General features: G+C 32.9%; 1 protein-coding gene across 1 annotated transcript; it reads right to left on the bottom strand.

Moving 5' to 3' along the window:
- Nucleotides 1-2,515: 2,515 nt before the first annotated feature.
- On the bottom strand, nucleotides 2,516-7,263 carry LOC109188369. Its single transcript, XM_019339014.1, has 8 exons — nucleotides 6,977-7,263; nucleotides 6,193-6,520; nucleotides 5,774-5,971; nucleotides 5,160-5,432; nucleotides 4,800-4,902; nucleotides 4,500-4,618; nucleotides 4,236-4,412; nucleotides 2,516-3,699 (listed from the first exon to the last, which is right to left on the bottom strand). The coding sequence occupies exons 2-8, from the start codon at nucleotides 6,505-6,507 to the stop codon at nucleotides 2,890-2,892; spliced, it is 1,995 nt and encodes a 664-aa protein (XP_019194559.1). The 5' UTR covers nucleotides 6,508-6,520; nucleotides 6,977-7,263; the 3' UTR covers nucleotides 2,516-2,889.
- Nucleotides 7,264-14,909: the final 7,646 nt, after the last annotated feature.

Here is a 14,909-nt window from a genome sequence, read left to right as displayed (position 1 = left end):
CACTCTTGGTTTTACCCGACTGCAGTTTATTTCTCTTATATGATTTTATTTCTCTTATATGTATATCTAATGTTCACTTTTGAGTAGTGATTCTTAACATTTTTAGCATAAAATAACATTTATATAACTATTTTGTGGTATAAATATATGTGTGATCTATTTTCAATTTGAATCAGATCAAAATTGATTCGTGTGTGATTCGCATTGAGACGAAAAAATTGATATTTTGTATGCTCAAAATTAATAATAGGTAATGAGAAATTCAATCTCAAAATAGACCCATCTAAATTGAAAAAAATAAGTTTTTTTTTTTTTTTTTGGTGAGAATGACACTGTCCAAAAAGTGAAAATTATATAATTCTCCTCGAGCTGGCCCCGCCAGCATCAGCCTGTAGAAGCACCAATATGTCCTCCGGAGGCTCAATCACAATTGTTGTACCCCACTCCATAGTCTGTCCCAAGTTTGTCAGGTAATCAGCGCATTTGTTTCTTTCTCTCAGCACATGGGAAAACCGAAGGTAGTTAAATTCCTTTGCCAAAAGAAGTTGTGAAGGCTTGTAAGTGGTCTTTGTCCCACATTGATTCAGAAAGTAGATTTACACCACTATATACTCATGGCTTGAATTCCTCCTCCTTATTCTTTCTTTCGTTCTGGTTGGGTTTATATTTTGAGTCTATAAAACCATCTTTTCATATTTATTTATTTTGTATAAATAAATTCAATCATTTTAATTTCTTACCAATTTTTGCAATGGAGATTAATTTTCTTATAATTTAAATCTCGTTATATGTATATAAATTTATTTTATCGACTTATTTTCGCCTACAGTGGTTAAAAATTAAGTATGAGCTGAATGTATGTATATTAGTATATGCATAACATTTTATGAGAATCAGGAAATTTTGTAAAGCACACAATAATTATTCGATATGGAAAATCGAATATTTTTTTAATAACTTTGTTTTTCCAAATGGATGGATGGAGTTTACACGTATTTGAACAGTGTGGAAATTCAATATCCTACTTGGCTGCTGCGTAATAGGAATGTGATAAGCAAATTCCCAGGAATAAAATTGGGTGGGGGCAACACTGGAGTATGTAATCAACAACTTAATAGGGACTTCATACACCCTTTATAAATTATAACCTGCGGATTAATACCGGATACAATTAAAAGTAACTTTAAAAAGCTTTTTACGGTTTGTTTGGTTCATGGATTGAGTAAAAAAAAATTACTTCAGTTGAAACATTGATTCTATTATTTAGTTGATGATAAATAAGTTGTTAGGAATAATTAATATAAAGATAAAGATTAGATATAATAACTTACAATATGTTCTTCAAAAGGTATTTATATATATAGGCGGTTGGCCCTAAGAAAGGAAAGAAAATTATTTACAAATTTGGATTAGAAATCTTTCCTTAACTCTTCCCAAATCAGATGCAGATTTCCTTCCTAAAATACAAGATCCCCTTTTTAAAACGGAAAAGGAAAATCGGAGAGAATCTGGCAACGGGGGCGAGGATTAGGAAGTTCTCCCCCTCCTCACCCCCGTTCCCCGAAAAAATTCCCCGAACCCACCCCATCGGAGGCGGGATCGGTTTTTCCCATCAGGGACGGGTTGAATTGCCATCCCTAATTGTAAGGGGTTCGATTATTACTTTTTGACAATAAAAGTATTACTATACACGTATGTTGTTTCTGTATGATTGTGTTGGTCCGCCGACTGACTACCTCGAAGTCATTAAACTAATAGTTTGTTTAACCAATGAAAAGTATAACAAATGGGTAAAATGTGACATAGGGGGGTATAATACAATGTTTTCCACCCCTTTTAAATGGTAGTAACATCAAATAATTATTTTTCTAATGTTTATTAATGTGTTATATTTTATCTTAAATGAATCCGACCGAAACTTAACTGGATTAGTCCAATTATGCGGAGTACAAATAGCAATGCAATATGCTAAAAAACAAATTATATTTCAATAGTTGAGAAATTGATTAATTTTGAATTTGAGGGTTTAGAGTGAAACAGAGATTATAACTGAAATTATATCCTTGCAAGGTGCAATTAAACATGTTTTATATCCTTCCAATCAAACATTATTTAATGAGACAGTTGATAGACCATATATTTTTTGCTTTTTTTTAATAAAATTATTTTGTGAAATTAAGCATGTTTTATATCCTTGCAATCAAACATTATTTAATGAGAGTTGATAGACCATATATTTTTTGGGTAATAAAAATATTTTTGTGGTTATTAGATCTAAATTTTGGTTGACGTATAATAAATTAATAATATAAAATGGAGTACCAAATAAGGTGGAAGGTAGTTAACGTATGACAAGATTGATATTTCTCCACCTATTTATTATATCTCATTTCACTTTAATATTTCCTCCCAAATTTTCACTTTCATACTTGACTATTGTGATTGACAATGTTACATTTTTTTTTTTTTTACAGAGCTTCTACTACATAAGACATGGAATGCTTCAAGTACAAAATTGGCTTAAAATTGTCTAGTTTATTCAACTAATTTGAAGATGATGAATACCTTGTTCAGTTGAAGTGAACATAAATTACTGAGAATACAGCATTGTATAATCAACAAAAAGAATCAAGAGTCTAACCTATGTGTGTATATATACAAAGATCCTCCTGAAACCTAGAGTTTGTTAAATTTTTTTTGTCAAAGATAGAAGCAGCATGTTAGTTAGCCTCACCAACCACACCTAAAGTTTCCAACACAAAGGCAATTGAGGTCATCCAATATTGATTTGCAACCGAAAACTTACAAATCTGTCGTTCTTATAACACTTTGTGTAGAGCTTCTTTGGTGGAGTATCGCGTATCAGAAATCTCCTTTTTTGCTGTTTCTCTAATGCGGGGGGGAATTACAGGTGGTCTCGTTGTCATCCTCAAGTACTCTAATCAGCTTCTCTATTCGCCGTCTATAAACTGGCATGAAGTGATCGCTGATCATGGTCTGGGACAGCCTTATTTTGCTATACAATGATCTTGGGGTGAGAAAGATTCCAACTTCTGAATCTTCTAGCCCGCTATGATCCATTTCGTCATCATCAGATGAATTACTCTCGCTTTCACTGCTGTCCTCCTCATCAGACAGAAGCGTGACTATGTGCATAATCCTTCCCGGGGGAAAGAATCTGTGTACCTCCTTTGTGTCTGGAACAGAGTCTTCGTTTGAGTTCTCGCCTACCTCAGCAATGGCTGCTGCTTCTTCTTCCCTTATCTCCTTCGCACTACCTGTTTCATCTCCGTCCCCATCATACAGCTCTTGCTCTAGCTTTTGCCACATCTGAACCTCTGTCATGTGGTCTTGCTGTTCTCGAGGAGACATGGCATCTTCATTTATCTCGAAATCACGATCCAAGCTATTGTGTCGATTACTTCCGGGTGTAGAAGAATGTTCACTTTCTGAATCCCATGGCATTCCCATGGATGATGATACAGGAAGCTCCATTCCCGTGCTAGTTGAGATCTCCTCAGGGGACACCAGAAAAGGTTCAGAAGCTCTTGGAGTTGAGGAAGATTCTGAGTCATCATCTCTTTTATCAGAGTTAAAAGTATTTGATCGTCGACGGGGCCCAACGCATGACCATGATAAACGTAGGGCAGGACGCGAGAATGCTGCCTGTGCCATGCTTTGGGCTCTCCTCATAACAACCTGAAATTAAAAAATATCATTCAACAGAATATAGATTGTGTTAATCAGGAGCTCATCGAAAAAACTAAAGAGTACTTTTTTGGTTAGACCACGAGGTGTCCTGAGCATGTCCTAACTGTAGGAGACACCTTTAAGCCCATACCATACTCAGACTAATCCCCGTTCGCACCGGGCCGGCCCAATTAAGGGGCAAAGTGCTAGCCAGATTGGTTTTTCCATACGAGAGGGGGTTTGAACTCCCGGCCTCTCTTAGGGGATGAAAGTGCACGGCCACTCACGCCAACCAAGCTGGTTAACTACAGAGTACTTTTTGTTCTTCTTTTTGATAAGGCGTGTGGGTTAATATCAAACTGATTAACATTATCACGAGTTCCTTCTCAAAAAAAGCCAAAACATTTTGAGCTTTTGATTATTTGCTATTATGCAGAATAGCGATGGGGAAAATCCTTATATGTTATACAAGATATTTCATAACCAATGGGTAGTAAAAAGGCGAGGAAGTTGCAAGGGAAATGAAGCCACTACAATATGTGTACCTGAGTACCGCTGGAGACTGGACGCAATATAGCACCAGCACCAGCAACCCTGGCTCTGGCACTGGCAATGGATGGAAGACGAGAACCAAGGGCGGATGCAGATCGATAAACAGTGCTAAGAATTCTAGTGCGCTCAATTTGGTTCCTTAGATCATTCAACCAAGCAGATGCTGTTACCTAAACGTTACAATTACGTGTTCCCTTTAGAAACATGCATAAATCAGTTATGAAAACCATCAGCAGAATTTTGAAACAGAACAGAACCTCAGCACGCAAATCGTCTACAGATGCAGCTGAAAAGGTAGGAACCAAATCGGCTCCATTTATAACTGAAGTAATGAATTCAGTTCCAGATTCCGCCAATTCCCATGTCATACAAGCAGCTGCAACAAATATCCACCCAAATGAACAACATCAATGTGCTGATAGTAAATTGATTTGATGCAAAAGGAAAACTAGTTACAAAGCCAATATGTAAGAACACCATATAATCAAGTCAGTTTTATACATAAATAAGAAATCAATAGGAAATAAATAAAGTTCCTGAAGCAATTATAAATCTACCTGGAGCAAATGTTACACAGGTTGCTGTAGATAGTTCCTTTTGTTCACGTAGTACGTAAGTTAGAAGAGCTGCAGTGCCACCACCCAAGGAATGCCCCACAATCTGAGCCAATGAAACAGATTCTATGAATCACTAAAGTAAATATGACATGACTTTTTGAATACATCAGAATTCACGAAGCACTGAAATATCTGACAGCTTAATAGAGGAGACAAATAGCATTATGTTGTAATCTACCAGGCAACCCGCCATAGGGAAAAAAAAATTGCAGAGAATGAAAAGAAAGGGAAAAATGAGTATGGTCTCAAGCAGAAAAGGTTAATCACACTATTGCATGCCCCAAAAAAAGCTGAATGTACCTTAAGTTTGTAATCTGGATAGTTGCCAAGTGCATTTATAAGACTAGGAGTAGAAAGCTTTGCAATCCAACGAGCAGCAGCAACCATTCCACAGTGTGCATAACCTAAAACCAAATTTCTTACCCCTCCCTCATGTACCACAGTATGATGAAATGGAACCACTGCCCCAGTAGCAGCAGTCAAAGTATCCTTCACGCTATGAGTTCCACGAATTAATAGGAGGATAGATTTTGAACTGTGGTCAACCAATATTGTAAAAGCTGGCTTCAGAATCTGCAGAATAGCTTTTTAGTTTAGATTCTAGAATCTAGAAGAGGGTAAATGTTAATCAATTCTTTCAGATTATTTTTCCTGACTGCAAATTTCTATTATGCCATATCAAAGGCATATTCTCTCTTCTTCAACACCCTCTTCCCCCCCTCCCTAACCAAGTCAAAGGTCTGGACCAATAAATAAAGGAAATTTGACAATATCTTTCTAAAATAAATCTTGTAATAACTAGTGATTGGTAACAATACAATACTAACGGAGAAAAGTTCTATGAGATCTTTATAAAGCAGAAACCTAAAAAGAAATAAACACAAAAGAAAAAGCATTTATAAATGATAACGTACCCCAGCTTTCGGTTCTTGCAGAAGAACACTTTCTTCAGAATAACCCGTCTCCTCCAAGAATAATGGAAATGGCTTCTTTGAAAAATGCCAACAAAGTGTCAACAAGGTTAAAAGACGTTTAAGTTCTGAAGCAATTTCAGGTCCTTTAAGCTGTGAACAACCTTCACTGCCAAATATACTGCTAACATGTATATTTCCCTGCAATTTTTATGCACCTGATCAGAAGCCAAGCTCTAAAAACAAGAACTAGACCAGGAATCATAATGGCCAACAAAAGATCATTTTAGTGGCAGCCATATGATTCAGTTTTGATTTCGTAGGAATTTGATTAGTACCACCTGAAGAGTAAAGTACATCTCTATCCTACATTTAACACATCTTTTTCAAGAACAATTTGAATTTATCATGTACAAAATTACCTGTCTCTTTAACAGAAAGCTGATGCCAAACGCCAAGTCCCCAATGGGCCACTTACCCAGCGTCTCAGAGTATGTAAATCTCAGAGTCTCTGACAAGGTTGAAATAGTCTCTAACCATGTAGCTGGGGCTTGTATTAGTCGATGTGAAATTCTGTCATTTCTGTCATCTACTAGTCTATCGCCCCTATGCCCATCATCCCCATTTTCATCATCGTCAACATCTTCAGTTGGTGAGTCAGATTGTAACTTCCTATTTAATGTATAATACAAAAGTGCAGCTGCACCAGCTGCAGTGGCCATTGTTGCTGTGGCCATCAGTTTCCGATCCCTGTATTCACACAGGAAACAGGGCCTCGATTAGAAAACATATAATAAAGATGAATTCTTTTCAACTTACAACCCTTGAAAGATATGTTTGGGTAGTGAATCAGTAAACCGATATCAAAATCCAAATTCCACGTCTTTTTTGGATGCAAGTAAAGGTATTATCATTCAGAAAAAGAAAACAAAATGAAAATTTAAGCAAAACAACATTCTATTGCTTAAGCAAAGAAACACCATTACATTGCACGAAACCCTTTATTGAAAGTCCAAATATGATTTTTGAAGTCATCATTAACGAACAATAAACGAAGACCTAAACATGACCACAAGGTCCACAACCAGGACAAGAAAAAAAAAAAAAAAAAAAAAAAACCCTAAAAAACCCAAACTTGGGAATTCATCCAGACACCGGAAAAGCGAGACAGTATTCCGAAGTGGGCAACAAATTCAAGTGACGAACCTGAAGAAATCGATGGTTGCGAATCGCGATTATTCGACAATTAGCTTCGGGTGTAAGGGAACGCAGAAACCGGAGTATCCAAGTAAAGAATTGGAATTCTCTGGTTAACACGAGGCGATCAACCTGAAAACCCGACGATCACGAAGCTGGCTTTAGGGTTCAGAGAGTTGGATTCGGATTCGCCTATTCGGGTCTCGTTTTTTCGGGATGGTTGGTTTTTCATTTTTGGAAGAAGAAGCTTAACGCGGTCCGCAGCTCCCCCCACCCCCCAAGTCGTCTACAGCAGACACTGAATCTTGTTCCTGCTCAGCATGCCACGTGTCGTATCGCCAGAATCCACGTGGAAATCACATATTTTACCCTCACCATTTTTCGTGGCCATTATTCCATTAACGCTTTACGCTTCGCTGGAATCGATGCTCTCTTTGGGCTAAAAGTGCATATATGTAGCAGTATTGGGCCTGCCTTAATGGGCCTCTCAGCGTCACACCTGTTTTAAAGACAAATTATACTGTGGATCCACAATGCATTATGGTCAAGACATTAAATATGTATTACAGTTTTATTTTAACACAATTATAATATTATTTGGATATAACTATAATTTTGCTAGACAATATATACTCAAATATGTGAAATTGTTATTTAGTTTATTTTTGTATACACTGCAATTTCATTTCAATACATACAGACATACAGTTTCATTTTAATTCAATTGCAGTTTTATTTGATAATATAATAAAATAATATGTGAGACAGTATCAATTTAAATACATTACAGTGTCTGTTGTTTTAGATGATGGTCAACAGTATAATTGTTGTGTTTTAAAACAGCCATACCTCGTACAATTTTACAGCTACTGACATGATCTCGTTTGAATATTTTTGTTTATTATTTTATACATTATATTTCCACTAAACTAATCCTAAACCCCTTTAATCCCTACCCAAGTGTTGCTGGATTCGCCAAACAATCTTCTAGTTAGTCCATGTCATTATTTTTTTATACAATGACAAGAGTCCCTGTTAATTTTTTATACAATAATATTGTTTGTGAACGGTTAACAGAACCAACTCCAACTAAATTAGTCAAATTATTAATTTAGTAATTACAAAAATTTAAGTTCGACTTTTGTTGGTTAGTATCACAATGTCTCTCTTTAATTGACATATACGGAATAGCATTTAGCGATTTGTAAATAGATGTTTATTATTAGATATTTTTAAGGACATGCATATATTTTATAAAAATAATTCAGAGAGGCGAAGGTGTCTTTTTCATCTCCTTCCAACGGCTTCTTCTTCATTTCCTTTCCAACGATTTCTTCCTCATCTCCTTTCCAACGGCTTCTTCTTCATCTCTTCTTCCACCATCTTTCTACCAAGATAATTTTCCTTTAAAAAAAAATATTGTTGAATATTTTTTTTCTCCACTTCGACCACCGGAGACGATTTTAAGATGTGGAGACAAAACCCCACAGCCGAAAACATGCTGGCTGTGTGGAAATCAATTTCTTTTATTTATTTTTATGAATTTATTTATCTGATTATGCTTTCTATAACTTTAATTTGTAAATGAGTATTATGGATTGTTTATAGGTGAGAATATGATGAGCATATTTGTTTTAATTTTACAATTTTACTAATTTTTTGAAAAATAATCAAACAATCTGTTATTCAAAAATAAATATTATACAATATTTTATTCGCGTAATGCTCGAAAAAACTTAATAAAAAGTAGTTAATAAATAAATATCAAACTTTGTAAAATCAGGTCACTGTACGTAAACTTGTTAATTAGCACAAGTTATGTTAAGGTGACGGATTTAACAATATTTCATAGATAGTCAACTTCGATTGTAGGCTATATATTTTATTATTTTATATACTTTTTTAATGTAGAATTATTAATTATATCTTTCGGATAATAATTATTAATTTATGTATTGTCTCTGGTAAAGACAGTGGTAAGTTGATTAGGTCAGTGAGTTTGACTAGTTGACAGTATTTATTAGCTGATTGTAGAAAGATGTTTAGTAAATTAGTTGTTAAATAACGGCTGATAGCTGATTACATGCAAAATGACTTTCGCAAAAAGTTGATAAAAATAACTTTTTAAATTTTAGCGTTTTGGAGTAATAAGTTGTTACAAAGAGTTAACCAATCACACAGATATTGGTTATTTAACCAAGTCAAACAGCTAATAATGATAAAATAAGTTAAAATTGACTGATAAACTAACTATGTTACCAAACAGGGTCAATATGTTTGTTGTGTATGTTTAGCATTGAATAAATAATGTTAACGAGCCAAACACCCCTTGTGTTTAGATGACACATCTGTGGCTTCCTTTGAGGGAGGGTCACATGATCGAACCCTGTGGTGGGATATTGACTCTTTAGACTGCAATAATTTAGAATTTAGAGAAAGTATTGAGCAAATACTATTTTTATTAAGAGTCAATAATATTTTAAAAATAATAATAATAATGTTAACGTAGAAAACACTACAAGGTGGCGAAATGAAAATTGTTTTATGATTCTTTCATTTCCGTAGTAGGACGACGTTGATGCCTTGATGGAAAGTGAAAACGATGCCTGTAGACTTTCGTTTATTAATGTAAAATCACGATGTTATCCGATAATGTGAGATGTGGAAATATTACCTGCTTTTCTTTTTTTAAATTAATTTTAGTAAACTCTGAATTGACTATTCTATACGGCAAAGTAATATAAAATGATAAATTTTGATGATTAAGTGGTTGTTAGGTGGTGTCGTGGTGAGGTGTCCGCTAGGAAAATTTGATGAACTTAATTGGTGAAAGTTTTTTTGTCACTCCACATATTGAAATTAATTTATTTAAATATAAGAGATCGACACACGTTATTTCATCTATATCTTTATTATGGGTAACTTGGTGAAAGTTTGTAAAAGAGAAATGGATTGATAGGAGATTTGGATAGTCTATACCTATCGACAATAAAATAGGCTAGTTTTTTTTTTTTTTTTTTTTCTTTTACGACTTTCTCCTTACAACATGTAAGGATGCAATCGCTTTAGGTGATCCATGTGACGCTCCAATATATTTTTGGCAAAATACCTAACTAGTGTTCCTAGCTTTAGGAAAGTTCGTGGTGCGAGTTGTATTTAGTTTATCTTCTTGGTGGTCCTTGATTGTTTTAAAAATAAATTAATAAAAATGGAATATTGACTTTTGTTTTGGTCTATATAGCATTATTTGTAGATAGATCTTCAATAAACATATTTTATTGGACACTTTGATTGGTTCATAATTTTATATTTAAGGAATTCTCTTAAACTATTTGTATGATATAAATTCAGTCACGTACTATGATTCAAATCATGAGACTCGTGTCATTTCATTCATACATCAGTGTTATAATCTGATAGAGAAAGCTGAGGGTGCCACTAGTTGTGCACCGGCCAGATTCATATGGTATTTCACGTGTTATGTGTGGTGTGGGTTGGACAATATTGATAATCAATACTTAAATTCCATAATCTGTCATTATAATTGTGATTATTATTGTCTCAACCTCTCATATGCGTCCATTGAGGGCAAATTTTACTGTGGACCACAATGCATATAACAGTGTGGTCCATGAAATAAGTATGATTTTAATTACACTTCAATTTTATTTGACAATATTATTATTCTTTTTCAGTTTCATTTTCTACACACACTAGTTTCATTATAGCAATACTAAATTATTATTTTAATTATACTCCAGTTTCATTTGACAATATACATTGTTGAATGAGCTCTGTTTTTTTGTTTCATTTTTTTACACACACTAATTTTATTATAGTAACATTAAAGTATCATTTTAGTTATATTACAATTTCATTTGACGATCATGGTTCACATAGCAATGTGGACTATGATCCATACAATAATGATTGTGCTATGATCCATACAATAATGATTGGTATCACAACTGTCCATTGAGAGCGAGGTCTAAAGGTCAGCAGAATTCATTGTCTGTAGGCCCAATTTGATTTCCCCCAATTATGTTGATTGACGCATACGGGCCGCTTTTTATTTTGTTTTATTTTATTTTATTTATTAATTATTCACTATATATCCCATTTTCCCTTGGCTATTACGATATTTTTTAAAATAATTGATAAACAATTATTGAGAATTTATTAAATTTAATTGTTGTCACCAAATCTATTGAAATATTGATCGATAGTCAAATTCGAGAATAAAACCATACTTTCGTAACATTGATGCATTAAACCTTTGTTATTTACTCTAAATAATTAAAAGTTTATAATTTAAATGTGATAATGTTCACTATTTTAGACTAACTAATAAATGTTTTAAGATTTTAATGTGATAAAAGACGTAGTACATAATCTAGGGTGTGTTTGGTTCGCACATGCATAAGAATCAGAATCAGAATGCCAATCAAATACTTGATAATGATAATGAGTTTTTGTTGAATTATTTTACATGGTTGGTAGTATGGTGGAATTAGAATGATTACCAATATTACAGGGTGTTTGGTTGGAGAGGGGGAAATTACGTGGGAAAGGAATTACATTCCATTGGAGATGAATTACTGGGAATAAAGTGAGAATTTAAATTCCAGTGTTTGGTTTACAGGAGTAGAATTACTGGGAAATTCAATTCCAATGTTTGGTATACATGGGAATTGAAAGGGAATAAGTAATATAAAGTCTAAAATGTCCATTGTTATTGTCGAGCATTAATTTTAGGTTAAAAAAGGGAAGGGGTAATTTTAATTCCATGAAAATGGGGGAATTGCAATTCCTTTCAACCAAACAAGGGAATTTTGTGGCATTTGGAATTAGGTGGGAATTAAGTGGGAAGGGAATTTAAATTCCCTTCAACCAAACATCCTGTTAATGTTTGGTTACATATGACCCTACAATAGGAATAAAAGTTTTAAAAATACAAAAACAAAAAATCAAATAATTTATTCTAATACAATGACATTAAAAGCACTGAAAACACCAACACAACAAAAAATTTAAAAGCGTTAATTCAAACTTAAAAATTATATTACCAATATAAGATGGAATGATACTCATTTACTCATTTTTAATTAGGGAATGGGGTTCTTAATTGAAGGGGTAATCAAATCCAATAATTGTGTTATAAAAAGTTGTCAACCAAACAATAACTATGATTTTGATTCACATTCTTAGTGTATAAACACGTGAACTGAACACACCCCTAACTATTCGGGAGGCTAAGTAAATTTGCAAACCCCATAAATATAGTCTAGCAGCTCGAAATACATATACAAAAATTGCGCAACTATTATTGAATGAGCACTATGAGTAAAATTTGTTTTGCGATTTTAGCCGACAAATGACTACAATGAGGTTAACTAACTATTCATTCACGGGCTCAAATCGACAAAATTATCAAGTAGCTCCAACAAGAAGGAATCAAATTTAAAATATTATAATTGCCAAGCTGATTACTCGATTTAAAGTAACTACTATTATATCTTTATACAAGGCAACTTACTCTCTCAATTATGCATGCACAATACTTCAAAAATATCATGTCATACTCTCTGATATCTAGTTCTACCCTCATAACTCCTCTTGTTCCCTCATTTGGCTTCATGAAGAAAGGCTCCATTAATGGCTTCCAAAACAAGTCCACACACACACACACACACACACACACACACACACACACATATATATATATATATATATATATATATATATATATATGTTTGTGTGTGTGTGTAATATTATTACAACACAAATAGTGAAACCTAGATTTTATGTGTCTCAATTTAACATCAAAAGGTTCATGCATTTTCCGTTGAAAGTTTACTACTTACAAATTTGATGTTCTTATTGTTATCTTACTTTGCATGATTCTGTCAAACTAAATATATTGAGTTGTTACTTATTGGTCAAGTATCTCAATGACTCATTGGGTTTGAACTTCCACCATGTCACTATAAACAAAAGTAAACATTGCAAGGACGATCACTTGACCTACACCAACAAGACACACACTTTTTAAATTTGTACATGATTTGTAAAGTTCAATAATTATATTTTATCAAATACTCTGTAAAAAGATATTATTAAAATCTATTACAAATTTTATTCAATATTTAATATTACGGAGTATTTACAAACGATTTCTTTTAAAAGTAAATATATTTCCCCTCAAATCATTGTTAAATCATGAGTTTTCTAACTAATTGCCATAATAATATATTAATACGTACATCTCCCCAATCAAAGCCTGCTGGGTGTCCTGCCAGTGTAAATGTGATTCAGTGGACAATGGCGATATATGGTCCAGAAATTTCATTATCTTTCGTTTTCCATTTTTCTGGGTTAGTTTGATCAAATTGAATGTGAAAACTGAAAGCCGCTTTAATATAATGTATGTGGTCTACATTTCTTTTTAATGGTTCATATAGTACGTTTATAAATAGTAATGTGACCCACACTCACCAAATATTGTACCCATCTAATTTTAGTAAGAAAAAGCGTAAAATAAACGCTTTTGAACATATCAGTTCGTCTATTTGGTACAATTAATTAATTAATTAAATTAACTAGTCAGTTATCTAAAGGTAACTGGTAAGAAAAACTAAGAATTATTGAAGTGGCAATATTTATTTTTAAAACAACAAACAATTTTAAAACCAAAACTAAAAACAAAACATACAGACATTCTTTTTTTTTTTTTAAACAATATTTTTATCGATTTTAACTGGCGATTTATAAGTTTTAACTCTATGTTTACTGCTAATTAATTTAATTATAATAATTTAACAAGTTATCGATTCAATCGCATCAAATCAACAAGTTGATAAGTTTAGTTACAAATTTTTAAAGTGTATAGTCCTAAATATTTTTATTTTTATTATATTTTTATACAAATTGAGGGTATATTTGACTATTTTTTAATTTTATTATAGGCATGGAGTAAGAGAAATGCAAAGTTTCTTCATAAATGACAACAACAACAAAACAAAAACAAACACAACAACAACAACAAAAAAAAAAAAAAAAAAAAAAACAAGCAAACAAAAACAAAAAAGAAAAAAAAAAATCAATGTTGTTATTAAAGTATAACTTTTTAAGGTGCTTATAAGGATTGTGTTATATGAATGGAGACATGAATAATTCTCATTATTCCATTTTAGCTCCATTTATGGCATCTATCTAAGATACTTACAAGGTGGTGTTTACTTTTATCAATCAAACTATTATTTCAAATATAAGTGTTCAATATTATTACTCAATATTAAAGATATTATCATATTAAACCCAATAGGGTAGCTCAAGTGGCAAATGAGCTCTCTTTGTGGGGAAGAATTTCAGGATAACCCGAGTTTGATTTCCACAAGTGATGATTCCCTTTGGGTCAGTTTCTGTGCCTCCACACCGTGATTCACAAAAAAAAAAAAAAAAGATATTAACATATTAAAACCATTTTAAAAACCTAATATCATATAATTAAAAATTTCATATAATTAAAAATTAAGAAAATTAGTAAACTCCATATTATATCAAACCAATGATCTTGTGATAACTAAGAAATACTATAGGCTGGAACAATGTAACAACAAAAGAAACAATATAATGAGACAAATAAAATAAAATAAAAAGCCATTGGTCATATGCTCTAAGTCCTCTGAGTATGAAGTAAACAAATAAAACAAAAATAAAAAAATACATTGTTATCGGAAGAGACTTGAGTGGCAGACATGAATTCACAAATCAAATTAAAGTCTCCTTAATCACGTCTAAGTAAGTCATTATACATCCGCCACGTCACCCACTGACCTCCTTTATTACTTTACAGCGGCTGGGAATATGCTTAACTTTAATCAACTTTCCTTGACTCCCTTAATTACGGTTTTGCTCCAAGAGTGAAACATGCTTAACTTGG

The sequence above is a fragment of the Ipomoea nil genome, unplaced genomic scaffold (assembly GCF_001879475.1).
Source record: "Ipomoea nil cultivar Tokyo-kokei standard unplaced genomic scaffold, Asagao_1.1 scaffold1421, whole genome shotgun sequence".
NCBI lineage: Eukaryota > Viridiplantae > Streptophyta > Magnoliopsida > Solanales > Convolvulaceae > Ipomoea > Ipomoea nil.
This window is presented reverse-complemented; position numbering and strand designations above follow the sequence as displayed.

Bases quoted from the DNA above. Each gene is read 5' to 3' on its own strand.
- LOC109188369 (XM_019339014.1), bottom strand. From the start codon at position 6,507: ATGGCCACAGCAACAATGGCCACTGCAGCTGGTGCAGCTGCACTTTTG. The intron at 4,413-4,499 runs GTTCTGTTCTGT...TGTAACGTTTAG, and splicing joins TAGACGATTTGCGTGCTGAG to GTAACAGCATCTGCTTGGTT. The intron at 3,700-4,235 runs GTACACATATTG...TTTTAATTTCAG, and splicing joins CAGTCTCCAGCGGTACTCAG to GTTGTTATGAGGAGAGCCCA.